The following is a 27,930-nucleotide window of genomic DNA, read 5'->3' as shown; positions in this document are numbered from 1 at the left end:
GAGAGAGGAAGTCCCGCCCAACGCGCGCCCAGGCTTCCGCCTTTGTCCGGGCTGCGCGTGTCTGCCGCTGCCGCGGTCGCGTGCTGAAAATGGCTGCAGGCGGAGACCCTGGCGGTCCTGAAAGCTACCGTTCTCCGTTGGCGTCCCGCTATGCCAGCCACGAGATGTGCTTCTTGTTCAGCGACAGGTACAAGTTCCAGACGTGGCGGCAGCTGTGGCTGTGGCTGGCGGAGGCTGAGCAGGTAACGGCCGTGCCCCATGTCGCGAGAAAGGTCACAACCCGAGCACCTGTTGCCTCGGCAACAGTCCCAGAGTCCTGCGCATCCTTTGGAGGACTTCAGTTTGGCCAAGGCTTTGGGAATTAGCTTCCTTCCACAGCACAGCTCATGGCACATGTCATTTAAACCTTGCAGGCTCGGGGGGGGGGAGGCGCTTGCTGCCAAGTTTGCAGACGGGGGTTCGAGCCCCGGTCGACGTGGTGGATACTATTTGCCTTCCACCCTCCACGCGCGCTCACACATACACAGGCCAGCACATACACACACACACACACGAACCAAAAAATAAATGGCAAAATAAGTTTGCTTTAGCTGCGTTGCAAACTTGATGATTTCCCCCACCTTTTTTAACAGACGTATTTATATTTAATTTTTCGTGTATAAATGTTTTGTCTCCATTTATGCATGTTCCACACACACACACCTGGTTGCCTGGAGAGGGAACTAGTTGACAGCCTGTTGTAAGCTGCCACGTGGGTCCTGGGAACCGAACCTGGGTCCTCTGCAAGTGCACTTAACCACTGAGCCATATCTGCAGTCCACAATTTTTCATCTTATGAGGGACAAAACCAAGTCTGTAGGGAGCAAGGCTTTCCCTCGGTTACCGAGCTGGCTCCTGACAGCAGAGCTGGGATTTGAACCTTGATCCATTGCAGAGCCTAAGCAGAACCCTTAGCCTCTCCATCTTCCTCGGTGCCTTTGAAGTTAGTGACACCTTTGGAATCTGTTTCTGTGCTGCTATTGCTTCTTCCTTGGATGTATTTTGTTCTGAGAAGGGAGGATCTGGGCAAGTGTTGATTGCAGAGGATTTGTGGGTTTGCAGGGTTGTTTTTTTGATAGTGGTTTGATTTTAAGTGTTGGGGGAGGTTGGTTTGTCTGTCTTGGAGATGATGTCTCACTGTGTAGCATGGCTGGCCTTAAATTCAGAGATCAGACTGCCTCTGCCTCCTAAGTGTGAGGTTAAAGGGTTCGACTACACTGTCACTTTAATAGTTTCTCTTACATGGGCTGCATGTACAATTTATTCATCCTGGTATATACTTACATCCATGCATGCATACATACTACACACACACACCCCGCCCTCCCTCAAGACAGGGTTTTTCTTTGTAGACTTTGCTGTTGTGTCTTGCTCTGTAGACCAGGCTGTCCTTAAACTCAGAGATCCTCCTGCCTCTACCTCCTAAGTGCTGGGATTACAGGCGTGTGCCACCACTGTCTGACCTCAGCCCAGTATTTTTAAAAAATGTATTGGAGGCCGGGCGGTGGTGGCGCACGCCTTTAATCCCAGCACTCGGGAGGCAGAGGCAGGCGGATCTCTGTGAGTTCGAGACCAGCCTGGTCTACAGAGCTAGTTCCAGGACAGGCTCCAAAACCACAGAGAAACCCTGTCTCGAAAAACCAAAAAAAAAAAAAAAAAAAAATGTATTGGAGAAGAGGTTTTCCAGAGAAGGTGATCCAGAGAGCTATAATGCTTCTCAAGTTTAAGAGCAGGTTAGCAGTGTGCTCACCAAGAACTCAGTGCCTAGGAAGCAAACCTTCATCCTTCATTCCCTCTCCATCCCCTCCACTGTGCTTCCAGACATCACTGAAAGGATAGCAGCAATTTCTCCAGTGCCTTCTGGTCCCATGCCTGCTTTAAGGCCTTCTATAGTAGTCTAACAGTCCTTAAATATGTATAAACGGCATGTATTCTTCCCCCGTTTAAAGGAAGAGAAGCTCTGGTGATGGAGTGGTGGCTCAGCACAGCAGCTAAGGGCTTGTGCTCCTCTTGCAGAGGACCTGGCTTGAGTTCCCAGCACTGATAGCAGGCAACTCACAACTGTCTGTAACACCACAGTTCCAGGGGATCCAACATCCTTTCTATACCCTACTGGAACCTGCCCTCACGTGAAAGGCCACATGCACGCACGTACGCGTGTATACATAAGTTTTATTTGAATTACTTTTTGAGATTATAATTGCTTCTCTCCCTTCCGTTTCCTCCTTCCAGCCTTTCCCATGTAACCTGCCACACACACACACCTTGCTCTTTCTCAAAATGCAAGGCTTTTTCTTTAATAGTTGTTGGTGTGTGTGTTCCCAGTATATACAAACAACCTGCTCAGTCCGTATAATGCTACTTGCATGTCTGTTTCCCAGGCTGACCATTTGGTGTTGGATAACCTCGGGGAAGACTGTTCTGCTCTCAGCATTCCTTAGTTGGCTGTCGTTTTTTGTCAAGAGTTGAGGCCTCCTGAGTGTCACCCCTTCCTTGTTAGCATTTCTGTGATTGGTGCCATCTTTGTTCAGCTCACATTTAGGCAGCCGTGTTGGTGAGACTTCGTGGGTATAGCTTCTGGCATTTCTAGGAGACCCAATTTCACAACAAATCCCTTTTTCCTCTATCTCTCACAGTCTTTCTGACCTCCCTTCTGCCAGGATCTCTGAGTCTCATATGCAGTGGCGCTCTAGATGTATCAGTTGGGACTGGGCTTCACAACCCTGTCCTGATAGGTTATGGTTCTCTGTGGTGGACTCAGGAAGTTTCTTTGATGGGAGTGAGACCTACACTTAGCTGTGGATTAAAAGACAAATATTTAGAATGTAGTTTACAGGTTTTCCATTGCAGGTTCTCCAAGTTCCGTGACTTCATTAGCCCAGGTAGTTGGCTTACGTTTCCAGAACTGGGCATGATTTCCCTTCTGTTTGAGCAGGCCTTAAGTCCAGTTTTAGAGCTGTTGGTTACCACTGAGAAATTCGTACCACCACTGTACCCATCCACATAAAATAAAATAAATTTTTTAAAAAATGAGAAAGGACCCAGTGGTGGTGGTGCCTACCTTTAATCCCAGCACCGAATTAAAGATAAAGACAGACAAGTCTCTATGAGTTTGAGGACAGCCTGGTCCACAGAGTTCCAGAACAGCCAGGACTATACAGAAACTCTGTCTCAAAAAACAAAACAAGAGAGAGAAATGAAAGATTAGGACTACAAGAGATTCCCGGCATCATAGTATGAATCTATGGGTGTGTGTGTGATGGGGACACACATGTGGACGTTACGTGACCAACCTTTGTGGAATAGATTCTCTCCTTCCACCTCTGCACGAGTTGCGGGCTTTCCTGGCAAGCATTTTAGCAGCTAAGCCGGGCTTGTTTTCCTTTGGAGACAGTGTTTGACATGAAGTCGGGGTCCTGCTTCTCCTTCCAAAGTGCTGGGACCACAGCAGGAACTGCACTAAGCCCAGCATTATGGAATGGCTGTTTAGTTGCTGTAAGTACAGCTGAGCCAGGTGCAAGGCCACCACACTTTGTACACGGAGGTGCCCGAAGGATTAAGTAATAAATAGAGCAAAGCCTTCTTCTTATGCAGTGTGCTTTCAAGGGAGCTGAACAGGTTAATTAATGTGTGACAATGTCATACAGTGGCAGGTGTGCTGAATAAAGCCAGGCTAAGGAACAGCGTTGACACGGGACGCTAGAGAAGGCCTTTTTTGATGACACATGAGCCCAAAGACAAGAACGAGAGAGGCAGGAGTTAACAGTCAACACCAGGACTCTGTTGCTTCCTGTTTAGGAATTTTCTTAGAAAATTCCTCCATGCCTCCTCCTGGAACCCATGCACTTGAACTTGTCACCCCAGGTTTTAATTTAAGAATTAATTCATTTCACATACTTGAACATAAAGGTTACTGGACTTTGTTTTGCGTGTTCTTCAGACCCTGGGTTTGCCTATCACAGATGACCAGATCCAGGAGATGAAGTCAAACCTGAGCAACATTGACTTCCAGATGGCAGCTGAGGAAGAGAAGCGCCTGCGGCACGACGTGATGGCTCACGTGCACACATTCGGCCACTGCTGTCCAAAAGCTGCCGGCATCATTCACCTCGGTGCCACCTCCTGTTACGTCGGAGACAATACAGTAGGAGCCTGTGCAGCTTGTGCTTGGGATTCAGCCTTTATAATATATTTGTGTGTTCTTAATTTTCCAAACTGACCAAGGGCCTTTCTAACCACTGTTGGCTTCTGAAAAGAAAGAATAGTATTGCAGTTGTTCTTTTTTAATTATTATTTACTCCGTGTGTTTGGGTGCCTTGTCTGCATGAATGTCTGTGTACTATGTGTGTGCCATGCCTGCCCAGTGAGAAGAATGTGTGGGATCCCTTGGAACTGGGGTTACAGCGGGTTGTTAGCTGTTGTGTAGGTGCTGAGACTCGAACTTAGGTCTTCTGGAAGAGCAGCCAGTGCATTTAACCAGTGAGCCATCTCTGTCGTCAGCCACTGTTTCTGCCTCTAGTTCCAGAAAAGCTGACCTGTACCTGCGTTCACAGAGCAGTGAGTCATTTGAGTGTGACTTCGTTATCCCCATTTCTGCACATGAGAAAATGTATAAAGAATGATGTAAGAAGCAACCTTCTACATAAGTAGAAGAGCCAGGCGCTCTGTAGGTTGGGTGCAGTGGCGCATTCCTATAAACAGCTTGAGACCCCGAGGAGGAGAGTCATTTGAAATGTTAGTGACACTGCCTCTCACAAATACGCATGACCAGGACTTCAGTACTTGTCACTCTGCCCCCGTGAGACCTGAAATTAGATTCCAAATAAATTTCAGATGAAGATGACATTTTTTTGAGGCAAGGTCTCACTCTGTAGACCAGGCTGCGTCAAACTCAGAGATCCACTGTTTCTGCCTCCCGAGCGCAGGGGTTAAGGGTGCATCACTCCCAACTTTTACTTTTGCGATGGGGTCTCAGTACATGGTTGTGTTACCTAGACTGGTCCTCAGCTGGAACGCTCGCTCTACTTTCTGCCTCAGCCATCTGAGTAGTTGAGTACAGGCGGGAACCACTGGGGCCAGCTCCTCTTTAGTGTTAAATAATGTATAATTAAAGATATCTGTGTGAGGGTCAGATGAGGAAGAATAATCCTCTTACTTGGAAAATATTCTTTAATTATGTATACTTACTTATTGGGGGGTTATGTGTACCATGGTGTGAGCATGGGAGTCAGAGAACAACATAGGCAGCTGGCGTTCCCTTTCCAGCGTGTAGGCCCTTGAGGTACAGCTCAGGTCTGGCAGGCTTGGTGACAAGCACCTCTGCCCGCTGAGCCATCTTGTTGACTCGGAAAATCTTTTTTTTTTTTTTTTATTTTATTTTATTTTTTTTTTATTTTTGATTTTTCGAGACAGGGTTTCTCTGTAGTTTTTGGTTCCTGTCCTGGAACTAGCTCTCATAGACCAGGCTGGCCTCGAACTCTCAGAGATCCGCCTGCCTCTGCCTCCTGAGTGCTGGGATTAAAGGCGTGCGCTACCACCGCCCAGCTGAAAATCTTTTTTTTTAAAAGTTCCCAGTGATGCTTTGTCTCTGTGATCCTTGTGATATAGGGGCCTGCTTCGAAGTCACCCAAAATACGTTCTCTTACCTCCCATGAGAGCAGCTTGGCCGCCTGCAGGTGGAGCTCAGTGGTTGCTGACTTGTCTAGTACACATGCAACACTAGATTCTTCCCTGGGAAACTGCACCTTCTTAAACCTTGATATTCTAGATGCCTTCCTATGCTAACACGTATAGATGACCAGGACAGGGTGGTTTCAACCTGTAATCCCAGCACTCGGGAGGCAGAGGCAGGGACAGAGTGAGTTCTGTGACAACCAGAGATACATAGAGAGAGAGACACCTTACCTTGAATGAATGAATGAATGAATGAATGAATGAGTGAATGAATGAATGAGCAAGCAAACAAACAGGTGAGAAAAAGGGAGACTAGTGATGGAATGTCTCATATAAGAAAGAAGAAATGAGACAGTGTGGCCAATAAAGGTTTTGTCCTTATGTGTCCCCGTAACCCTAGTCCTACTGCTCCGTATGTTGCTCCCCACCCCCAAGAGCATCTCCTGTAGCCAATACCAACTAATCTTTAGCTTGAACCTGCTGTGTGAGCAAGGATCCTTGAATATGTGATCCTCCTGCCTCTGCTTCTCGAGTGCTGAGATTGCAGGTGTTTGCCACCTTTCCAGGTGAGTGCTGCTGGGACTGGAGCCCATGGCCTTGCACGCGCTTGGTGAACATTTTGCCCGCTGAGCTACAGCCCCACCCCCGCTTCCATGTTTTTAAATGGTGATGAGGGAAAAACCACCTCTTGACATCTTTTAGAGCACATTTGTTTGCTGATGGTGAGATGGGTTGCTTGCTAGCTGAGACATCAGCTCTAATGGCAGAAAGTATTAAAACTAATACTACTGTTTGACAGTGTTTAATGTGAAACCTTTGAATTTTCTTTTTCAGGACCTCATTATTCTGAGAAATGCATTTGACCTGCTTTTGCCAAAGGTAAGATGCTGACAGGAGTTTCCTGCCAGTTTAGATGCCTCATAATAGGAGTGATCTGAAATTGTGTGGATTCAGGCAGTGTCGGTCCCTAATGTTGTCAGGTCAGGGACTCTGTAAGTCATCTGTGGAGTTCATTGTTTCTTCTTGGGTTAAAGCATAAATACGGTGTCCACACATCCTTAATCCCTGCAGTGGGAAAGCAGAGGCGGGTAGATTTCAGAATTAAAGGCCAACCTGGAAGAGTAGAAGTGAATGATTGCTTTAAAGCATAGCCTTTTAAATGTAGTCGGTGCAACCAGAGATGCATTGCCGGAGTATGTCGGGTTAGGCCATGACTTGATCCTGTTCTTCTGCAATGGTCTTAAAATAGCTCGAGGCATGGTAGGGAGTCGACTCAGCTTTCAGATGCTGGTCCTGTGGTCCTTGCCCGGGGACTTCAGGATACAAAGGTGAAATGATGTGAGCACTCTCTTCACTGAGCTGAAGGTGTAATTTCGTGTTAAATTTTGTGAACATTTAGCTGAAGTTACATAAAGAACTCAGTTAATTCATGCCCTTTCCCCACATGCTCTTTCTTGTAGCTTGCTAGAGTGATCTCGAGGCTTGCTGATTTTGCTGAGGAACATGCTGCTCTGCCCACCTTGGGTTTCACACATTTTCAGTAAGTGATAAGATGACTACTGGGGAATTGAGCTTACTGTGTGCTGTTGAGGCCAGAATCCCAAAGCAGAAGCAGATAACTCGGGACACTGGTGAGAAATGTGTCCAAAGCTTTGATTAGAAGCTTTCTCTGGGGACTGGGGCTGTTGCTTCATGGGAATGTGATTGTCCGGCATGACTGAACTCCTGAGTCTGCGTCCAGAATGATGAGAAAGAGTGAATAAGCTACATTGATGCATGCATGGAGGCAGACAAGCGTAGTCCCATGCATGGAGGCAGACAAGCATAGTCCCATGCATGGAGGCAGACAAGCGTAGTCCCATGCATGGAGGCAGACAAGCGTAGTCCCATGCATGGAGGCATGCAAGTGTAGTTCCAGCTACTGATGGCCTGAGGTGGGAAGTAGCTTGAGCCCACAAGGTCTAGGCTAGCCAGACAACACCATAAGACCATCTCAACAATGAAAAGTATAACTTTTTAATGACGATGTTTATTTAAATTTATTTATTTATTTGAGTGCAGTCATGACAGTGCACATGTAGGGGTCAGAGGACAACTTGTAAGAGTTTGTTCTTTCCTTCCATGATGTGGTCCAGGGATTGAACTCAGGCCATCAGACTGGGTAGTCGACTCCTTACCAACTGAACTACCTCACCGGCCCAAGAATTAGCAGTTTGTAGTTATCAAAAGCAAAGAATCATTCATAAACTTATCTTCTTTTTTAATGTGTGTGGATGTTTTGTCTGGATGTATGCATGTTTCTCCACCACTTGCATGTCTGATATCTGAGAGACCAGAAAAGGGCATCAGATCCCCTGAAGCTAGAGTTACAGGTTATAAATCCCTCTGTGGAATGGAGCCTAGGTCCTCTGGAAGAGTGGCCAGTGTTGTAACTGCCGAGCCATCTCTCCAGCCCCTCACATTCCTTTTTGTTTTTTTCTTTTTGGTTTTTTTTTTTTTCTTTTCCTTTTTTTGGGTTTTGGGGTTTTTTTGTTTTGTTTGTTTTGTTTTGTTTTGAGACAGGGTTTCTCTGTGTAGCTTTGGACCCAATCCTGGAACTCTCTCTGTAGACCAGGCTGAACTTGAACTCACAGAGATCCAAGTGCTGGGATTAAAGGTATGCACCACCACCATCCAGGTTTTTTATTTTTAATTATTATTTTTTATTTTCTTAAGTGTCTAGCCCAGGGCAGTAATCCGGACTCAGGGGAAAGCATTATGTGAGAATATCATTTATGGTATCACTGAAACCAGTCTAGATGACTTGACAGGTAAAAGAATAAATAATTAAATAAGGTACAGTATGCACAGAGGTTGGAGTAATACTTAGCAGAATGTTGCTCATAAAACAGTGTGAAGGGACTGGAGAGATGGCTCAGGTTAAGAGGCTGCTCTTCCAGAGATCCTAAGTTCAATTCCCAACAACCATATGGCAGCTCACAACCATCTGTGAGACCTGGTGCCCTCTTCTGGCGGGCAGGCATACATGCAGGCAGAACATTGTATACATAATAAATAAATAATTAAAAAAAAAAAAGGCAGTGTGAAGGTGGTGGTGGCACACACCTTTAATCCCAGCACTCGGAGGCAGAGGCAGGTGGATCTCTTGAGTTCGAGGCCAGCCTGGTCTACAGAGCGAGTTAGTTCCAGGACAGCCAGTGCTACACAGAGAAACCCTGTCTCAAAAAAAAAAAAAAAAATGACATTGTGAAAGTATGTTTAGGTTTATGTTATGGGGACAAGAAAGTTTAAATAACACAGGTCTATGTAACAGGTTCAAGGCTGGCCCAGGATACACAGATTTTTTTTCTCAAAAGAAAAGAAAAATGTTGTAGAAAAATTATCACCTTGTTAATTTGATTACCCTGGATTAGGGTAATCATAATAATTAAAATTTTCCCCCTTTTGGGGTTGGAGAGATGGCTCTGAGGTTAAGAGCACTGACTGCTCCTCCAAAGATCCTGAGTTCAATTCCCAGCAACCACATGGTGGCTCACAACCACCTGTGATGAGATCTGGTGCTCTTTTTTTGGCAGAATATTGTATACACAAGAAATTTTTTTTTTTTTTAATTCCCCTTTTGGTCTGTGTGTTGACAGAAGCTCTATCCTAGCGCTGCACTCCGAACCCTGTTCTTTCTGCTTTTCTTATTTTATTTTGTTTTGTTTCTGACAGGGCTCACTGTGTAGCTGGCTAGCTTGAAACTCCTGTGTAGACCAGGCTAACCTCAAACCTGAAGAGCTCTGCCTGCATCTGCCTCCCCGTGATGCATGGCAGGATTAACCCCAGCCCCGTAGTGTTTATTTTTAGAATATGTAAATATTTCTATAATCACTAAATACAGCCCTAAAAACCTCGTATCACCTTTAGAATGCTAAATTATTTTTAGTATATTTACAGTGTATGATAATTAACACCTTAATTTTATAATATCTCCATCAGCAATCTCTTCTGCCACTCCTCCCCACCCTGGCAAACAACCCTGGTTTTTGTCTGTAGATTTGCTCACCTCAGAGACTGCATCTAAATGGAGTCATGTACAGTGTATGCCCTTCTGTGGATGACTTCTTTGGGGTAAAATGTATCTGATCATGGTGTAGTATGTGTCTGGAATTCATTTTTCTAATGACTGGGCAGCATCCCATCCATAGATCTGCCCTTTTTTGTTTGCCCCTTCAGTTGTGAGCATCGGTTGGGTTGGTGTTCACAACTGCCATGATTAGTGAGACCATGTGCTGCCCACACAGGTCAGTCTGCGTAGGAGTAGGATTTCCCGGTGTGAGCAGATGTCACTGGCTGTTGTAAGCATTTCTTGTCAGCATCTGGCCGTCTACACAATATACTTTGTCCCTAGTCTTTGATTAAAACACCTCTAGGTGCTGCAGTTTTAAGTCAGTAATCTTGTGTCTTTAAGCTGTATGAGGCTCTGGATTCCATCCCCAGAACCTAGAAGGAAAATGGCCTCTTTCAAACAAATTTTTTTTTGAGATAGGGTTTCTCTGTGTAGCCTTGACTGTCCTAGAACTCACTCTGTAGACCAAACTGGCCTCAAACTCACAGAGCTCTGCCTCTGCCTACCAGGTGCTGGGATTAAAGGTGTGCACCACTGCCTGACTAAAAAAAATCCATGTTCTTTTCATTTGTCATGGGGCATGTGGATGGAGGTAAGAGGACAATTTGTAGGACTCTTGATTCTCTCCTTCCTCCATGTGAGTCCCAGAGACCAGATTCATGGTATCAGGTTTGGAGGCAAGCACCTTTGCCCATTGAGCCATCTTACCAGACCATGGTTTGTTTTTGGTGGTGGTTGTTGTTTTCTTCTTTTTTTTCAGTTCAAGGTTTTGTTTTGTTGGAAGACAGTGTTTCCTGAGTAATACATACTGGCCTTATACCGGCCGCCTTTGCCTCCCGAGTGCGGGATTCCCCAGCTGTGAAAAGGTCTGGTAAAGGAGTATGCTAGCCGCCCTTTGTGTTAGTTTGCGGTAGCACTGCTGCCCTGCATCCTCCTTTGCTCGGGCTTTTAGCCGTTGTTGTGTCTTTACTAGTTTCCCTCTCCAGCTGGTAATGGTGGCCTCGATGTGGGACCTCTGTGTTCTTTCTGTCCTCCTTTCAGGCCTGCTCAGCTGACCACGGTTGGGAAACGCTGCTGCCTTTGGATCCAAGATCTCTGCGTGGACCTCCAGAACTTGAAGCGTGTCCGTGATGAGCTCCGCTTTCGGGGAGTGAAGGGCACTACCGGCACCCAGGCCAGCTTCCTGCAGCTCTTCGAGGGGGACCACCAGAAGGTATTCTGAGGGCCAGCAAAATGGATAGTTGAGCCAATTCCGGGACCCACATGGTGGAAGGAAAGAACCAGCTCCCGCAAGCTGTCCTGTTTCCACACTCGTGTCATGTGAATGTGTGCTCATGCACACACAAAAGTATTTAAACAATATAATAAAAATATACTCATACTTCATTCATTTCTTAATGTATGCAGTACCCAAAAAAGGGTATTCTGAAAGTGACCTGAGGGACAGCTTAACTCAGCGATACCAGCCCACAAGACAAGGCTGCCTCTGGCTTGATAGGACTGATTCAAAATGTGTCAGAAGAGGCCCAAGGCCCGGCTAGGTGACCAGTCCAAGTATACGCAGGCTGCACACCTACATTTCTTTCTTCTTCCTTCCATTTAATTTTACTTTCTGTATATTGTCGTAAAGGTGTTAGATTCCCTGAAACTGGAGTTAAGTACAGTTGAGAGCTGCCATGTGGGTGCTGGGAATTTAACCTGAGTCCTCTGGAAGAGGAACCAGTGCTCTTTTTTTATTTTGGGTTTTTCAAGACAGAGTTTCTTTGTGTAGCTTTGGCTGCACTGGAACTCTCTGTAGACCAGGCTGGCCTCAGACTCACAGAGATTCTCCTGCCTCTGCCCGCCCGCCCCCCCCTCCGAGTGCTGGGATTAAATTATGGATCACCGTTCAGCCTTTGAACAGCTACTTTTCTAACAGGATGTGTCTTGTCTTTCTTAAAGGTGGAGCAGCTGGATAAGATGGTGACAGAGAAGGCAGGGTTTAAGAGGTACATTTCTGGGAAAATAATGGGACTCTAAATTCAACTGTTCCTCCTTTTCCTCCTTTGCGCGCGCGCGTGTGTGTGCGTGTGTGTGTGTGTGTGTGTGTGTATGAATGAATGTTTTTCTTGCATGTCTGTGTATCACATTTGCACTTGTGGCTGGTGCCTGCAGAGGTCAGAAGAGGGCTTTGGAATCCCTGGAACTGGAGTTAGGGATGGTTGTGAGCCACTGTGTATGTCTGGGATCAAACCCAGATCCCCTGTGAGTGCCACAGTGTATTTACTGCCAAGACATCTCTCCCATCCCTTACTTATCTATTTTATTTATCTGGATGTTTTGTCTGTGTTTATGTCTGTATAGCATGTGCATACAGTGCTCATGGAGGCCAGAAGGGAGTGTCAGATCCCTTGGGACTTGGCATTACAGACAGTTGTGAACTGCCATGTGGGTGCTGGGTATCAAACCTCAGTCCCCTTCAAAAACAGCAACTGAAACTGGGCATAGTGGCACACACCTTTAATCCTAGTATTCAAGAGACAGGCAGGCGGACCTCTGAGCTCCAAGACAACAGTCTACATAGTTGTCTTATAGGTGCTCTTAACCGCAGAGCCATCTTTCCAACCCCTAGGTTCCCTTATAGCAGCTTTACGCATGTTGCCCTTCTGTTCCGGGTATGTTTGTTTGAGATAAAGTCTCACTTTGTAAAGCCCAGACTGAACTTGAATTCACCAAAGTCCTCCAGCCTCAGCTGTGAGGGCTACAGTCCTCAGTCCCCATGCCCAGATGTGTCAGTGCTTCTGTGTCTTTCCTGGGACCCTCAGTGAGTAGGTGTGACTCTGGCCACCAATGTTGAGCTCCACCAGGCTCCTCCATGATTCCTTTTCCTGGGCACTTCACGGAGCTGCAGGGGACATGGTGTTCTAGGTTCTGCCTCCTCCGCATTGCTGGGGATTATTAAACAGGAGAAAGAACTTAATTCAGAAGCCAGTTACCTGTTAGGGCATAACTGAGGATACCTAGAAGCCAAGCCATCACTTGGGTCATTTTTGGTTTGTCTATATCACAGTCTCTTTCTTTCTTTCTTTCTTTCTTTCTTTCTTTCTTTCTTTCTTTCTTTCTTTCTTTCTTTTGTTGTTGTTGTTGTTGTTGTTGTTGTTGTTGTTATTGTTATTGTTGAGATAAGGTTTCTCTATGTAGTCTTGGCTGTTCAGTTGCTTGCTATGTAGACCAGGCTGGCCTCAAATACAGAGATCTGTCTGCCTGCCTCTGCCTCCAGAGTGCTGGAATTAAGGGTGTGCACCACATATCCAACTGACAGTCATTTTTTCTTTTTTGTTCAAGACAAAGTGTTTCTCTGTGTGATCCTGGCTACTCTGGAACTAGCTCTCTAGACCAAGTTGGCCTCGAACTCACAGAGGTCCATCTGCCTCTGCCTCCCAAGTGCTGGGATTAAAGGCGTGCACCACCACTCAGTCATAGTCACATATATATTTTTAAAAGATTTATTTATTTATTATGTATACAGTGTTTTGCTTGCATTCCAGAAGAGGGCACCAGATCCCATTATAGATGGGTGTGAGCCACCATGTGGTTGTGGGATTTGAACTCAGGACCTCTGGATGAGGTCTGAGCCTCTGAGCCATCTCTCCAGCCTTATAGTCACATATTTTAACATACATCTCTTTTTTGTTTATTTCTAGAGCTTTCATCATCACAGGACAGACCTATACACGAAAAGTGGACATTGAAGTGCTGTCTGTGCTGGCCAGCTTAGGGGCATCAGTGCACAAGGTAAGGGCTTGCAGGGTGGGAACTTTAAGGAACCCTCAGACACACCAAAGCAGCCCCAGGATTTTAGGCAGAAATGTCTTTCCCACTTGCTGGTTCCCAAATAACTGATGAGGAGTCTTACTAGGTAACTCTTACATTTAAATTAACCCATATTTCTTCCCTACGCTCTGCCATGTGGCTTGGTACATTTTCTCAGTGGCGTGCTCATCTTGCTTCTCCCTGTGTCCTGCTTAACTATCCTGTTCGGCTATTGGCCTGTCTGCTTAATTATTAAACCAATCCCAGAGACATAGTCACACAGTATAAAGAAATATTCTACACACGAACTTTCAGTTAATCGTATCTTACTACATTAGTCATGATGATTTGGGACCTATAAGGAAAGCCTTTAAATTGAGATGTGCCAAAGGGAAGGAAGTTACTCCTACATCTACAACATGTTCATCTGTTGAAGGATATGTTAAACTCAAAATTCTTCAGCCAGGCAAATAGTAGCATGGGCCTGTGGTTCCATCACGTTAGAGGGAGAGGCAGAATTGGTTCAAGGTCTTCTTTGGCTACATAGCAAGTTGAAAGCCATCCTGGGCTACATGAAACCCTGTCTTAAAGAGAAAAAACACATAATTGTCTTGCCTTTCCATGATCTGTCTGTGTCACTTTCTCTTTTGCACTCAAGTCAGGGTGTTCCTGTATAGCCCAGGCTAGCCTAAGACGACTCAACCACTGAGGTTATAGCCGCCACAATCAGCTTCCTGACACCTGATACAGTTTTTGACTAAGAATGTCTCTGTTTCTGTTCTGTAGTACTTAGAACCCGGGACCCTGTGCATTCCAGACAAGCGCTTCAGTACAGAGCCACCTCCCTAGTCTGCTCTTTGTATTCGTCATCTCTGTTTTTTAGGAACAAAACCTGAGTAGAAGAAACTCTGTGGGCTTCTAGAAGGGTAGGGCTGGCTTTGAACTCAGCAACAGCACACGCTAAGAGTTTATTACCTGCCTGGCAGTGGTGGCACACATTTAATCCCAGCACCCAGGAGGCAGAGGCAGGTGTAGACCATGGCCAGCTTGGTCTACAGAGTGAGTTTCAGGACATTCAGGGCTACACAGAGAAACCCTATCTCAGAAACAAACAAACCGAAAAAGAGCTTGGCACCTGGCCTGGCCCCATTTCCCCTGTGTAGCAAGCATGGAATGATGCCTGGTCTGCCTCCCCAGATTTGCACTGACATACGTCTCCTGGCGAACCTGAAGGAGATGGAGGAGCCCTTTGAGAAGCAGCAGATTGGTGAGTGTGAAGTAGTGGCTGCTGGAGAGGTGTGGGTACCCCTGCTGGAGAGGCGTGTGGGTATCCCCATGACTTTTCAGGTGCACCCAGCAGATGCTTGTGCATTTGCTGTCCCTAGATCCCTTTCTGCCTTTGCATCCTGTCCTCTTCTCTGGGCAGGCTCAAGTGCAATGCCATACAAGCGGAACCCCATGCGCTCCGAACGCTGCTGCAGCCTGGCCCGTCACCTAATGGCCCTTGTTATGGACCCACTACAGACAGCTTCTGTGCAGTGGTTTGAGCGCACACTGGATGACAGTGCCAACAGGTCAGTGACTGGGACAACACACGCAGCACAATGGGAGGAGCTCTAGAGGAAAGAAGCAAAAAGGCAGATTTGACCATGTCTGCTTTCTTCCTTATCCTCAAGAAGCTTTGATTGGAGCAGTTTGCTTGCCGCTGCACCCCTAATGCAGTGATTGAAGACTCCAGGCAGCCTTCCTAAAGAAGGCGATGGCTTACGACTTAGGAAGGGAGTGTTAAGATATAGCTCATTGGTAGCGTGCTTGCCTAGTGTGCACAAAGCCTATGATTCAATTCCCATTACACCTGTAATTCCAGCTCTCCGTGGGGACAGGGTTGGAGGCAAGAACATTAGAAATTCAAGGTCATTCTCATAGGGAGTCAGCGTCCACCCTTGTTGGAGGGAGGTCGCTTGTTGGTTCCCAGCTGACCAGCTAGCTTAGACCTGAAATAATCACACAGAAACTGTATTAATTAAATCACTGCATGGCCCATTAGCTCTAGTTCTTATTGGCTAACTCTTATTAATTTAGCCCATTTATATTAATCTGTATATCGCCACGTGGCTGTGGCTTACTGGGGTAAAGTTCCCAGCATCTATCTCCTGCAGGCTACATGGCTTCTCTCTGACTCTACCCTTCTTTCTCCCAGCATACAGCCTTGCTTTCCCCACCTAGTTCTGTTCTTCCCTGCCATAGGCTCAAAGCAGTTCTTTATTCATTAACCAATAAAAGCAACACATAGACAGAAGGACCTCCCACATCACACCCTGGCCTAGAGACCCTGTCTCAAAGGAAAGGAAGCATGGGCACTTAAAGGTTGATCAGGAGCACACACAAAGACACAAGCAGGAAGTTATAGGGAGCTACCTAGTCGGCGAATGGAGCCCTTTTGGCTAAGGTATGAACACAGGTAGCAGCTAGTCTATGGAGAGCCTAAAAGCCCCAAGAGGAGTCTTAGCTTTGCTGTGAAAACCTGTTTGTTCATGTCCTCCTGTCTATTTTATATTTTTTAAATTTAGGTTATTTTATGTGTATGAGTGTTTTGCATACGTGTGTGTGTGTGTGTGTGTGTGTGTGTGTGCGCGTGTGCGCGTGTGTGCACCATACATGTCTGGTGCCCACAGAGTTCAGACAAGGCTACTGTATTCCCTGGTGCAGGAGTTATGTATGGTTGGAAGCTGGCCATGCGGTGCTGGGAACTGAACCCAGGTTCTTGTAAGAGCAACAAGCACTTTCTTAAAAAAAATTTTTATAATTTATTTATTTTTATTTTATGTGCATTGGCGTTTTGCCTGCATGTATATCTGTGTGAGGGTGTCAGATCTTGGAGTTACAGACAGCTGTAAGCTGCCATGTGGGTGCTGGGAATTAAACTGTGGTCTCTGGAAAAGCAGCCAGTGCTCTTAACCACTGATCTGTCTCTCCAGCCCCTGCAACAAGCACTCTTAATGGCTAAACCATCTCCTGTATTCTGTAAATGATCTGTAGATTGCACCTCATACCTGATACTGTGTAAATGCTGGTGAATAATTGCTGTTACTGTGGTAGTTGGGGAGTGAATGAAACTGGCTGCTGAGCAGTTTATTTTTTTTTTTTTTGGTTTTTCGAGACAGGGTTTCTCTGTGGTTTTGGAGCCTGTCCTGGAACTAGCTCTTGTAGACCAGGCTGGTCTCGAACTCACAGAGATCCGCCTGCCTCTGCCTCCCAAGTGCTGGGATTAAAGGCGTGCGCCACCACCGCCCGGCTTGAGCAGTTTATTTTTCCAAGCGTTATCAACCTGTGGCTAACAGAAGTCGTGGGTGTTAAGCTCTCAGATACAGAAGGCCGTGGTAGACAGTAAAACCAAATTCAGATTGCCTGCTGAAATTCCCCAACGTCAATTAGCGTTGTGTGCAAGAGGCACTGAACGAGGTAGACCACTTCAGGGGTCCAAGCCCACCTGGGCCCAGTGGCCACGTGGGTGGAAAAGAAGGATATGAGTAGAGAAGCCAACAGGCCAGCCTAGGGGGCTGACGAGAGAACTTGGTGAGTGGGGTGCTCCTGATAGCTACTGAGAAAAGACCCACTGCAGGGGAGAGCAGCTTGGTAGTGGTGAGCAAGAGCCAGTGAGGGGATGGCTAGGTTGATGCTGGAGTCTGAGGTAGAGCCTCACGTATAAGGTCTGCTGCTTGGACAGACGGTATGGACTAGAAGTGAAGATAAGAGGGATATGAGGACATTGGGGTGAACAACATCATGAGACTGAAGGAAACTGCCCAGCGTACATAAGGCATGAGAAGTCAAGGGCAGCTTCTTGGACACGCCTTGTGTGTCTCTGACGTTTGATTAACTGAATGCGTTTGTTTTGTAGACGGCTCTGTTTGGCGGAAGCGTTTCTCACTGCAGATACTGTGTTAAATACCCTGCAGAACATTTCTGAAGGACTGGTGGTGTACCCCAAAGTAAGAGGCCTTGGATATGGGAAGGGGAGTGCTCCGGAAGGAATGTACTGGGGTGCTGTAGTCTGGGCCAGGGGAGCTCTTCTACCAGACCTCCTTCTTGAGTCCAGGACAGCAGAGGGAAGCAGATCTGTTTCGTTCATAGACACGCTTACAGACCGAGAAAAACACTGACTTGTCTTGACTTGAGCACAGGTAGCCAGGCAGAGAAAGTGGCACTAGTCACCTTGTTTTTGTTGTTTTGTTTTGTGTGATTTTCATCGTGGTTGGTTGGTTGGTTGGCTTTTATTGTTTGAGTCTGGGGCTCACTATGTAGACCAGGTTGTCCTTAAACTCACGGAGTGTCCTGCCTTTGCCTCCTGGAGTGCTGGGGTTAAAGGCGTGAGCCACCACACCTGGCCATTTGCTCTGTTCTAGGTACCTAACCAGGTGGGTTCTTCTCCAACACATACTCATTGAAGTAGGGCAGTGAGGTTCAGCAAGTGGAGGGAGGGTGGTCGTGAGCAACCATGTCACCACTGGGAGCCAAACCCAGGTCCTGTGCAGGAGCAAAAAGTACTCTTGGGCCAGCTCGCCACCCAAATTGGTAGTCTTGAGGGCTGTTCCCATGAAGCTGCCTATGAGAGTTTACTTAAAAGACTTTTTCATTTTTTTTAAGGAAGGGAGGGAGAAAATCTAAATTTATAAGAAAATTGAGAAACGCGTCCTGAATAAAGTATGGCATCCCCCATCTCTGTAAATAGTGGCAGTCCGTAGCCCCACTGTGCATTTTCCTGACCTACTGGGCATAGTACTCTGTGACTCATAATGTTGAAACATCTGTCTTGCTCCTTCTAGGTAATTGAACGGCGCATTCGGCAGGAGCTGCCTTTCATGGCCACAGAGAACATCATCATGGCAATGGTCAAAGCTGGGGGCAGCCGACAGGTATGCTAACAGTGAAACAATCTGGGTACAGTGGCACACACCTCAAATCCCAGCACTCAGGATGTAGAGGCAGGTGGATCTCTTGAGAGTTCAGGGCTAGCCAGGGCTACATAGATAGACTCCCTTCTCTCCAAAGGAAAAAAAAAGGTGAATCAGAAAAAAAGGTTGTCATTGGGTCTGAATCTGTTGGGAGTGAGGAGGAAGCAAGAAGCAATGGTTCACAGGGTTATGGGGAGGAGGAGCGGCTGTCTCAAGAGTGCCCCTCAGCTGGGGTCAAAGTAGAGGCCACGGAGGAGTCACTGTGGAATAACCACCTCAGCAGGCGGAGGTCTAAGCACCCGGTGCTGATGTGCTGAGGCCTCCTCTCTCCCCAGGACTGCCACGAGAAGATCAGAGTGCTCTCCCAGCAGGCAGCTGCCGTGGTTAAGCAGGAAGGGGGCGACAATGACCTCATAGAGCGCATTCGGGCAGATGCCTACTTCAGCCCCATCCACTTCCAATTGGAGCATCTGTTGGACCCCTCTTCTTTCACTGGCCGAGCACCCCAGCAGGTAACTGTCCGGTAGGGCACTCTCGGGACTGCTTTCTCTACAATGCTGGTTGCAGAGCCTGGGCCTCTGGGCCTGTGGGGGGAATGCGAGAGGGGCCACCAGGGAGGCTAAAAAGTAGAGTAGAGGTTGGCCATGGTGACATGGGCCTTTATTCCAGCCTAGGGTACATAGTGAGTTCTAGACGCTCTAGGGGTTGCGTAAATGTGTAAAGAGACCCTGCCTCAAAACAAACAAAAAAGTAGAGACCTCCCAGCCCCAAGGATCTCAGAATTCTGCCTCACGGCGGGCACATGGCGGCCAGTACACAGGCGTCTGCACAACATACTCACTCAGCTGTTTGAAATGAAGAGTTCGTTTTTGTATTGTTTTTCTCAAAAATCAGAACCGTGCTTTTTTAAACAAGGAATGAATATTTAAGAATATTTAGGCCACGAGGGCTCATGTCACAAAAGCCCAAATTCTTTCCAGCCCAGCTCCACAGGATTCAGTGCATTTTTAGCCTCCACGGGCAGGGCAGCCACGCCCACATGTAGTACACAGAGCCACTGTGATTAAATGCAAACAATCATTGCTTCAGCCAAGGTAGTGGTCAGTGTAGGCAAGGGGGAAGAGAGTTAATCCCTTGGGAACTGGTCAGTGTGGATGCCTGGCCTACTTTAGAGCGACCCGCCTCTGGTGTGAGGGTCTTTGTGACATGCTCTGTCTGGGAGACCTAGCCAGTAGGCAGCTGAGGACAGCACGTGTTCAGTGGAGGCAGCTTTAGCGTGAACTGGTTTGAGGAAGGTACTAACGTTTCCTTTTGTCTTGCGTTTGCTCATCCCTGGCAGGTCCACAGATTTCTAGAAGAGGAGGTGCATCCCCTGCTGAAACCCTATGGGAATGTGATGGAGGTGAAAGCAGAGCTAAGTCTGTAGAAGACATGGAAAGATCATTGAGACTTTGCTAATTGTATTGTGGAGAAATTTAATTCTAAAGTGCCTCCTCCTCCTCAAGAATGTACATTGGGAGCAGGACAGTGGTGGCGCACGCCTTTAATCCCTGCACTCAGGAAGCAGAAATAGGTGGATCTCTGAGTTCAAAGCCAGTTTGATCTACAGAGCTAGTCAAATGTCTGGTGTAGTGTCCTGAGTCCTGTGCGGGCACACTTAGTTACACACTGTTCTTCTGTAGTTCATTTCAAGTTTTCAGTGGATTGTAAAGGAGCAAGAAATTCCTGGTCCCCGTGAAAATGGGTTTAAATCGAAAAATCACCTGGATCCAGTGGTTCAGAATTATCAGATACCTCGATTTCAGTTCTTTTTGCTGAACTTAAGTCATGAAGTTTGTAGCTAAAGAGCAGGAACGAATAGGTGCTGTTAGGTCCTTCAGCTCGGGTTGTGCCTACTTCATTGTTTGGAGAGGCTGGCTTATCAGGGAGATGCTAATGAATAAATGGATTGTGTCATGGCATGTGCCAGTCTTTGATCTTTGTTAAGAAGATTGGTAGCTATTTAGACAGGCTAGTCAAAGACTGAGGTCTGAGTTGCCCAGCTGGCAGGGGAACGTTATGTGCAGCCTTGCTTCAGGCTGCATGTTTTGGTGTAGATGAAAACAAAGGGCTGGAAAGATGCTCAGCTAGGAAAGGCCAGCCTGATCTACACGGTTAGACAGTGAGGGTCAGGCCAGTCCAGGCTACACGGAGGAACCCTGCCTACAAAAAAAAAACGTGAAGATTTTGTTTCAGATTTTTAGTTGACAAAAACTAGGAGAATTAACCAACTTGGTAATAACAGAGATTTCATCTGGTAAGGTAAATGTAAACCAATCAACCTTAAATTCTGTAAGAGCCAGAATTAAGTTCTGAGATGCATTGTGGTAATGGTGTCCAGAAAGGTCACCAGATCCTACGCCACACTCAGTATTCTGTTCAGGCTTAAATATGTCTACAGAGGAACATCCAGCCTCTAGACCCCAATGTCTCATGAGGAACGCTGGAGTCTGAGATTCAGTGTGTGTGGACATCTCCAGGTTGGCCTTGAGTTTGTGAGTTTGTACCCCGGCCTCCAGGGCGTGGGGATGGCAGGTGTGCTGTACACACGACCCCGGCTATCAGCACTTTAGATACTGTGTAGTAGAAGAATGACATCATGGTCTGTTGTCCAACAAGAAAACCTGAGGTCAGTATTCCTTGTCACCTATGTGAGAGTGGCCCACAACCCACCTCCTGTCCAGGAAGGAACTGGAGGACAGCCTTGTTGTCAAGGGTGTTTGAGGGAGGGGAGTCTGGGCCATTCCAGTTTGCTTGTAAGTATCCAGAATCTGCACTTGCTGCCTCGGCCTTGTTATCCAGCACTTGGGAGACTGAGGCAGGATGATTGCCATGGGGGCAATTCCAGGCCATATGATGTACGGATTGAGACAGTGGTTTGTTTGTGGGTTTTTTTTTTTTTTTTTTTTTTTTTTGAGCCAGAAATTGGTTGGGGGTGGTGGGGTGCACTGCACACCTTTAATCCCAGCACTCAGGAGGCAGAGGCAGGTGGATCTCTGTGAGTTTGAGGCCAGCCTGGTTTACAAGAGTTAGTTCCAGGACAGGCTCCAAAGCGACAGAGAAACCTGGTCTCAAAAAGCCAAAAATAAATAAAGAACCAGAAATTGGTTGGGGTGGCTTGGTGGTCCTTAGTATGCACAGGATCCTGGACTTGGTCCCCCACAACAAAAGCCAGAAGTGAAGAGCTTCTGCTGGAAAGGAAAGGGGCAGCTGTCAAACCGACGTTTCCATACAGCTCAAGAGCAACAAGCATGAGCCACAGTTTTGTTCAGCTCGTCCAGGAAAATGCATTTGTTCGTGTGCGCTGGGTGTGGGCTGTGCATGTGTGTGGAAGCCAGTGATTGGCACTGGGTGTCTGTCTCTCCCCACCTGTGTCTGAGACATCCTTATCGAACCTAATGCTTGTCCTCTCCCCTGATTGACTCTAGCAAGTTCCCAGAGTCTGCCTGGGAACTCCCTGGCATCACCGAGTACACACTGCTGTACCTGGCTTTTTTGTGAGGGCTCAGGGTCCAAATTCAGGTCTTCATGCTCGCACAGTGTGGGAGGGTCTGTAAACACCACGGCTAGCAGAGTGTCAGTCTGTGTGAGGCAAGAAGGAAATCACTTCAACACGACTCAGTAGCCTGTGGTCCAGACTTCGAGTCTGACCCTGGGCCGTTTACCGTGGGCATATTTAAGTACAGCACAACTTAGAAGAGTTTCCTGGCAATAACTTAGTCCCGTGTGCACGATAAAGTTTAAAGCATGGCTACATCAAAACTTTTTAGGGTCCGGAGAGAAAACTCAGGTTAAGAGCGTTGGCTGCTTTTCCAGAAGTCCTGAGTTCCAGCAGCCACATGGTGGCTCACAACCTTCAGTAATGAGATCTGGTGCCCTCTTCTGGCATGTGGACATACATTCAGGCAGAATTCTGTATACATAATAAATAGCAAATCTTTAAGAAAAAAAAAACTTTGTAAAGTACTTAATGGGCTTTTTCTGTATGTTGACCACATTTGACATGTTATGGTCTTGGGGGCAGTATCTGGCATGATCTTTGTCATACAAATAGAGCAAAGGTCAACAGGCTGTGAACCACCTCTGGTCCTATTTGTAAAGTTCATGTGACTTCTGCCATATATATGGGTTCTCTGTATTGACTGGAGAACAGTGCTCAAGATAAGGGTCTGGGGAGGATGCCTGAGATACACGCAAGGGTCTGGGGGAGCCAGGTATGGTCACAGTCTGTTAGCCAGACCATTCCCAGTCTTCAGAGCAGAACACAGATTAGACATTTCTTTCAAAGAGAACCCTGTGTATTTAACATTTCTGGTTTTCCCAGTGCTTGTCTGTGAGCACAAGGACCTCTGTCTCCTACCACATAGTAAGTGCTTTAGCTACTGGGCTGTCACCATCTTTCCATTGTACTTTTTGAGCTCACTGATCAGGCTAGAGTGACTGTCTGCCCAACAAGCCCGAGGGTCCCCCCCCTCATGTCTTCTCCCCAGCACTGGATTACAGGGGCCCACCACCGTGCTTGTCTTTTCATGTGGGTTTGGGGGTTCAAACTCCGGTCCTTGTGTTTGTATGTTAAGCATCTGCCAAATGAGCCATCTCTGTCTCCCTGGCCTAGAAAATGCATTTGTCAACCTCTTGAACACCACAGCTGCATCTGCCTTTTACTCTGCCTCCTCCCACTTGAAGGTCTTTGTGTTGCCCCAGCAGGTCTCCAAGTCTCACGCTCACGTAATCCTGACCCAGCTTCTTCAGTACTTGGGACTTTTTGTGTACATTACCACTCAGGGCTTCCTCTTCACTGAAGGAGCCCTGCATTTCAGCCATCAGAAGGATGGACGTTGACAGCCTGCTTGGGCTACAGGTTTAAAGCCAGCCTGGGAAACAAAAGACAACAGAGATGGCTCAGAGGTTAAAAGTATTGCCTGCCCTTCCAAAGGTCCTGAGTTCAATTCCCAGAAACCACATGGTGGCTTACAACCATCTGTAATGAGGTCTAGTGCCCTCTTCTGGCCTTCAGGCGTACACACAGAATATTATTTAAAAAAAAAAAAAGACAGAATGTCGCTCAGTTGATAGAGCGCTTGTCTAGCATACCAGAAGCCTTGGTGTCATCCTCCGCACAGCGTAAACTGGGCATGGTGGTACCCACTTGCTATCCTAATGATCAGCCTGTGATACAAGGGGCTTTGTCTCAAGAAGGGGTGGGGGGCATGTGAGGTAGCTCAGGGGTGAAGGAACTTGCTGCCAAGCCTGACAACCTAAGTTCGATCCCTAGGGTCCACATGGAGGGAGATTTGGACATGCGTAGCTTGGCACACATATACATACACACGTCACAGCACAAAAATAGGTAAAATATAATTAAAAAAAGAAAAAGATTAGGGGATCAGCCGTGGTCCAGAACTTTAACCCAGAACTAGGGAAGCAGAGGTGGGTGGATCTCTGTAAATTCAAGGCCAGCCTGATCTACACAGTGATTCCAGGACACCCAGGATACATTGAGACCCTGTCTCAAAAAGAGGGAGATTTTGAGAGATCAGGGATATGGGGGGAGGGGGAGGGAGCACTTCAGTTGCAAACTGGAGGCCCTGTTGAGTCTTCTGTCTGACATTTGGAACTGCAGTGTCTACACAAAGAAGATGTTGATCTCTGCTCTGATCTTGGCACTCTGCCCTGAAAGCGGCTCCAAGGAATACACCAGGCACACCGGGGACCTTAAATGCCAGGGATTTTAGTCAATTTCTTCACAGAAGATAAGGAACAGGATAGGCTTGCTCAGTTAGACTTCTGCTGGTTTGGCCTGTTTCTTTTGAGTACTTTGGGTGGGTTTGTGTGTCCCTAAGCTCTTTTGTTCCCTGTATTTACATACTACACACTTGTGATTAGACTCTTAAGTGCAATCAGTCTTTCCCCTGTGACATCTAATTGGAGCTACAGGGTTGCTGGAAGAGAAAAACTTGTACTTTCTCTAAAATTGGATTTACGATTAGCTTGTGTTGAAAGCCCTGATCAGAATCACACTGGACACCAGAGGTTGGGCAGATCACAGGACACAGGCTTCCTGTCCAGCTGCAAACAGCTGGGCGCTTGTTGATATCAAAGCTCGTCTCTGTTATTTGCAAATATATCCTTAAGTGGAAACATGGTAGCAGGGTCTAGACTGGCATAAATCCTGAGCGTCTGCAGGGGTCAGGTGAGCTGGGACTGTACAAAGGGATCTGTCACAAAAGATACCCAGAAAACACCATGTCCTGGGACCAGAGAGGTGAGTTATGGGTGAAACACTTCCTGTTCAAGCCTGAGGATCCAGTTTCAGATCCCAGTATGCACTTTTTGTTTTGTTTTGTTTTTGAGACAAGGTTTCTCTCTCCCCCTGGCTGTCATGGGACTTCCTCTGTAGATGAGGCTGGCCTCGAACTCAGAGATCCACCTGCCTCTGCTTTCCAAGTGCTGGGATTAAAGGCACATGCTGCCATTGCCCAGACAGTGCCTCATTTTTATTTTTTATTTATTTATTTTGTCCCTTCCCGCCTCCAGACAGGGTTTCTCTGTGGTTTTGGTGCTTGTCATATATATATATGCAGCACAAAAATTGGGGTGGCTTACATTTTCAGAGGTTCAGTCCATTATCACTGTGGGACGTGGCAATATGCAAGCAGACATGATGCTGGCAAAGTAGCTGAGAGTTCTGTATCTTGTAGGCAACAGGAAGTAGTCTGTTACACTGAGAATAGCTTGAGCATAGGAGACCTCAAAGCCCACCCCCACAGTGACACACTTCCTCTATCAAGGCCATACCTATTCCAACAAGGCCACACCTAATAATACCACTTCCTTTGAGGGCCATTTTCTTTCAAACCCTCACACGTTTTGTCATTGTTAACTTTTCCTAGGGAATCGTGAGCAAACATCTACTCATCCCAGATAAGGCACCCACCCACAGCAGACCAAAGACAATTCTACCTGAGTCCAGCTTGTTGAACCTTCACATTTAGTGGCTTACTTACAAGAGCGTGGGTGATCCCAAAATAACCACATCATTGAAAAATCTCAGCTGGATAGATGGCACCCCTACTTCACTTAACCTTCCAGTTGCCCTATATTCCTCTTAAGTCTATATGTAGCTGGGCAGAATCATCTATGTCTGGGGAGAGGAGGCGGGAAGGATAGTTGGAACCTCAGGTGAGGGTCTAATGTCCCTCCGGGCCCAGCATGGACAGTTTTGACTGTGGCAGTGGTTTATGGGTAGTCACAGCTGCTCTGATAGCGATGGTAATGGCTTCTGTGCGTGAAGAACAGGATTCCACAGCAGTCATTGTAGCATATAATTTAAAAAACTGGACTTCACGTATGTTACATACATGACATGACCTTTACTGAACATGTAGTCTAATGGATGGACACTTTTTTTCCTTGCAAGGTGAACTAGTTCTGACTGTAGACACCAATTAGAATTTGGTTTCTTTGCTGGGCGTCTGGTGTAACATACCACCCTGTAAAGTGCCATACACAGAGAAATTCTGCTAAGCCAACTTAAAAAAAAAAAATACCAAAACTGTTGTCTCACTTGGTAGCTCTGGATGTCTGAGGCCTCGAACTCACAGAGATTCCCCTGCCCCTTCTTCCTGAGTGCCAAGTGCTGTGCTGGGATTAAAAGCTGGTAAGCCAGCTTTCTGAAGAAAGGGGTTTAGTGGTGAGTGCATGGTAATTCCTTCATGGAAAGTCCTAATTCTAGCTGGGTAGAGTGGTGCACACTTGTAATCCAAACACGTCGGAGGTGGGGGCAGGAGGATCAGGAGTTCAAAGCCTGCCTGGGATATGTGAGAATCTTTCCCCAAACACAAGAGGCCAGTAAAATGGCTCTGTGGACAGAGAAGCTTGCTGCCAAGCTTGACAATGTGATTTAATTTTCAGAGCCCACATGGTGGAAGACTCAGGCAAGTTGTCATCCGACCTCCACAGACATGCCACGGTACGAGACCTCTACAACAAACACTAAAGTAAATACATTATAAATGCATACGTAACTAGGAAATAAAAGTTCTACCTTCAGAAACTGAGCTGTTGGGGCTGGAGAGATGGCTCAGCAGGTAAGAGCACTGGCTGCTGCTCTAGCAGACCCGGGGTCAGTTCCCAGCACTCACACGGCAGCTCACAACTGTCTGTAACTCCAGTCCCAGGGGATCTGGCACCCTTACACAGGCAAAACACCAAGGCACTTAAAAATAAGTGAATTCTTAAACAAAAGAAAGAAAAAGAAAAACTGAGCTACATTTCTGTCTAGAATTTTAAGGCCATTGGAAGATGTAGTAGGACCACATGTCACATGAGAATTTAAGCCCTTCTGCAGGCAGCCCTTTTTTATGGGGGGGGGGTTCAAGACAGAGTTTCTCTGGATCCTGTCCTGGACCTTGTTCTGTAGACCAGGCTGGCCTCGAACTCACAGAGCTCCACCTGCCTCTGTCTACTGAGTGCTGGGATTAAATGCAGGTGCCCCCACTGCCCAGCGAGTTCCTCATTTGTTTTTTTTTTTAAATATTTATTTATTATGTATACAATATTCTATCTGCTTGTATGCCTGCAGGCCAGAAGAGGGCACCAGACCTCATTACAGATGGTTGTGAGCCACCATGTGGTTGCTGGGAATTGAACTCAGAACCTTTGGAAGAGCAGCCAGTGCTCTTCACCGCTGAGCCATCTCTCCAGCCCCTGAGTTCCTCATTTGTAATTCTCACACGGGAATATATAGTTCATGTCCAATAGCAAGACCAAGTGTGAGTTTGGGGAAGAGGTGCCCCACAAAGGGTACCGTCGTCAGTTTCCATCCTCTGCTGCCTCCCGTCATGGCCCATGGCTTGAGGGCACTGGAAAACGGGCTTTTGAACTTCTGGCTGTAATACCTCTCCCAGGGCTTTAAATTTTAATAAGACAGCTGTCTTTAAAATGTTCTAATTAGGATAGTGCTGTTTGTAAGAGTGTAGATAAACACGTCTGAAATGTAATGCAAAAATCCAAACAAAGGTACTCACTCATATTTGGTTTCTAGCCATAAATAAAGGACATTGAGCCTATAATTCGTGATCCTAGAGAAGCTAAATAAGGTGAACCCAAAGAAAAACATATAGGCATCCTCCTGAATATTAACCTTCATCAGGCGATGAAAGGAGACAGAGACAGAGACCCACATTGGAGCACCGGACTGAAATCTCAAGGTCCAAATCAGGAGCAGAAGGAGAGAGAGCACGAGCAAGGAACTCAGGACCGCGAGGGGTGCACCCACACACTGAGACAATGGGGATGTTCTATCAGGAACTCACCAAG

The 27,930-nt window shown here is 46.8% G+C and overlaps 1 protein-coding gene across 1 annotated transcript; it reads left to right on the top strand.

Moving 5' to 3' along the window:
* Positions 1 to 23,138, top strand: Adsl (adenylosuccinate lyase). The gene is made up of 13 exons (XM_057792018.1): positions 1 to 242; positions 3,980 to 4,183; positions 6,547 to 6,591; positions 7,173 to 7,252; positions 10,865 to 11,036; positions 11,765 to 11,811; positions 13,507 to 13,597; positions 14,813 to 14,882; positions 15,042 to 15,189; positions 17,517 to 17,607; positions 18,442 to 18,531; positions 18,906 to 19,082; positions 19,910 to 23,138. Exons 1-13 carry the CDS (start codon positions 90 to 92, stop codon positions 19,994 to 19,996), a joined length of 1,455 nt encoding a protein of 484 aa, XP_057648001.1. The 5' UTR covers positions 1 to 89; the 3' UTR covers positions 19,997 to 23,138.
* Positions 23,139 to 27,930: the final 4,792 nt, after the last annotated feature.

The sequence above is a fragment of the Chionomys nivalis genome, chromosome 17 (assembly GCF_950005125.1).
Source record: "Chionomys nivalis chromosome 17, mChiNiv1.1, whole genome shotgun sequence".
NCBI classification, from domain to species: Eukaryota; Metazoa; Chordata; class Mammalia; order Rodentia; family Cricetidae; genus Chionomys; species Chionomys nivalis.
Note: the sequence above shows the minus strand (reverse complement) of the source record. Positions and strands in the feature narration are given on the sequence as shown.

Excerpts from the sequence above, each read along its gene's own strand:
- Adsl (XM_057792018.1), top strand. The coding sequence starts at position 90 with ATGGCTGCAGGCGGAGACCCTGGCGGTCCTGAAAGCTACCGTTCTCCG. Across the intron at positions 6,592-7,172 it reads TTGACCTGCTTTTGCCAAAG|CTTGCTAGAGTGATCTCGAG; the intron begins GTAAGATGCTGA and ends TCTTTCTTGTAG. Across the intron at positions 11,812-13,506 it reads GAGAAGGCAGGGTTTAAGAG|AGCTTTCATCATCACAGGAC; the intron begins GTACATTTCTGG and ends GTTTATTTCTAG.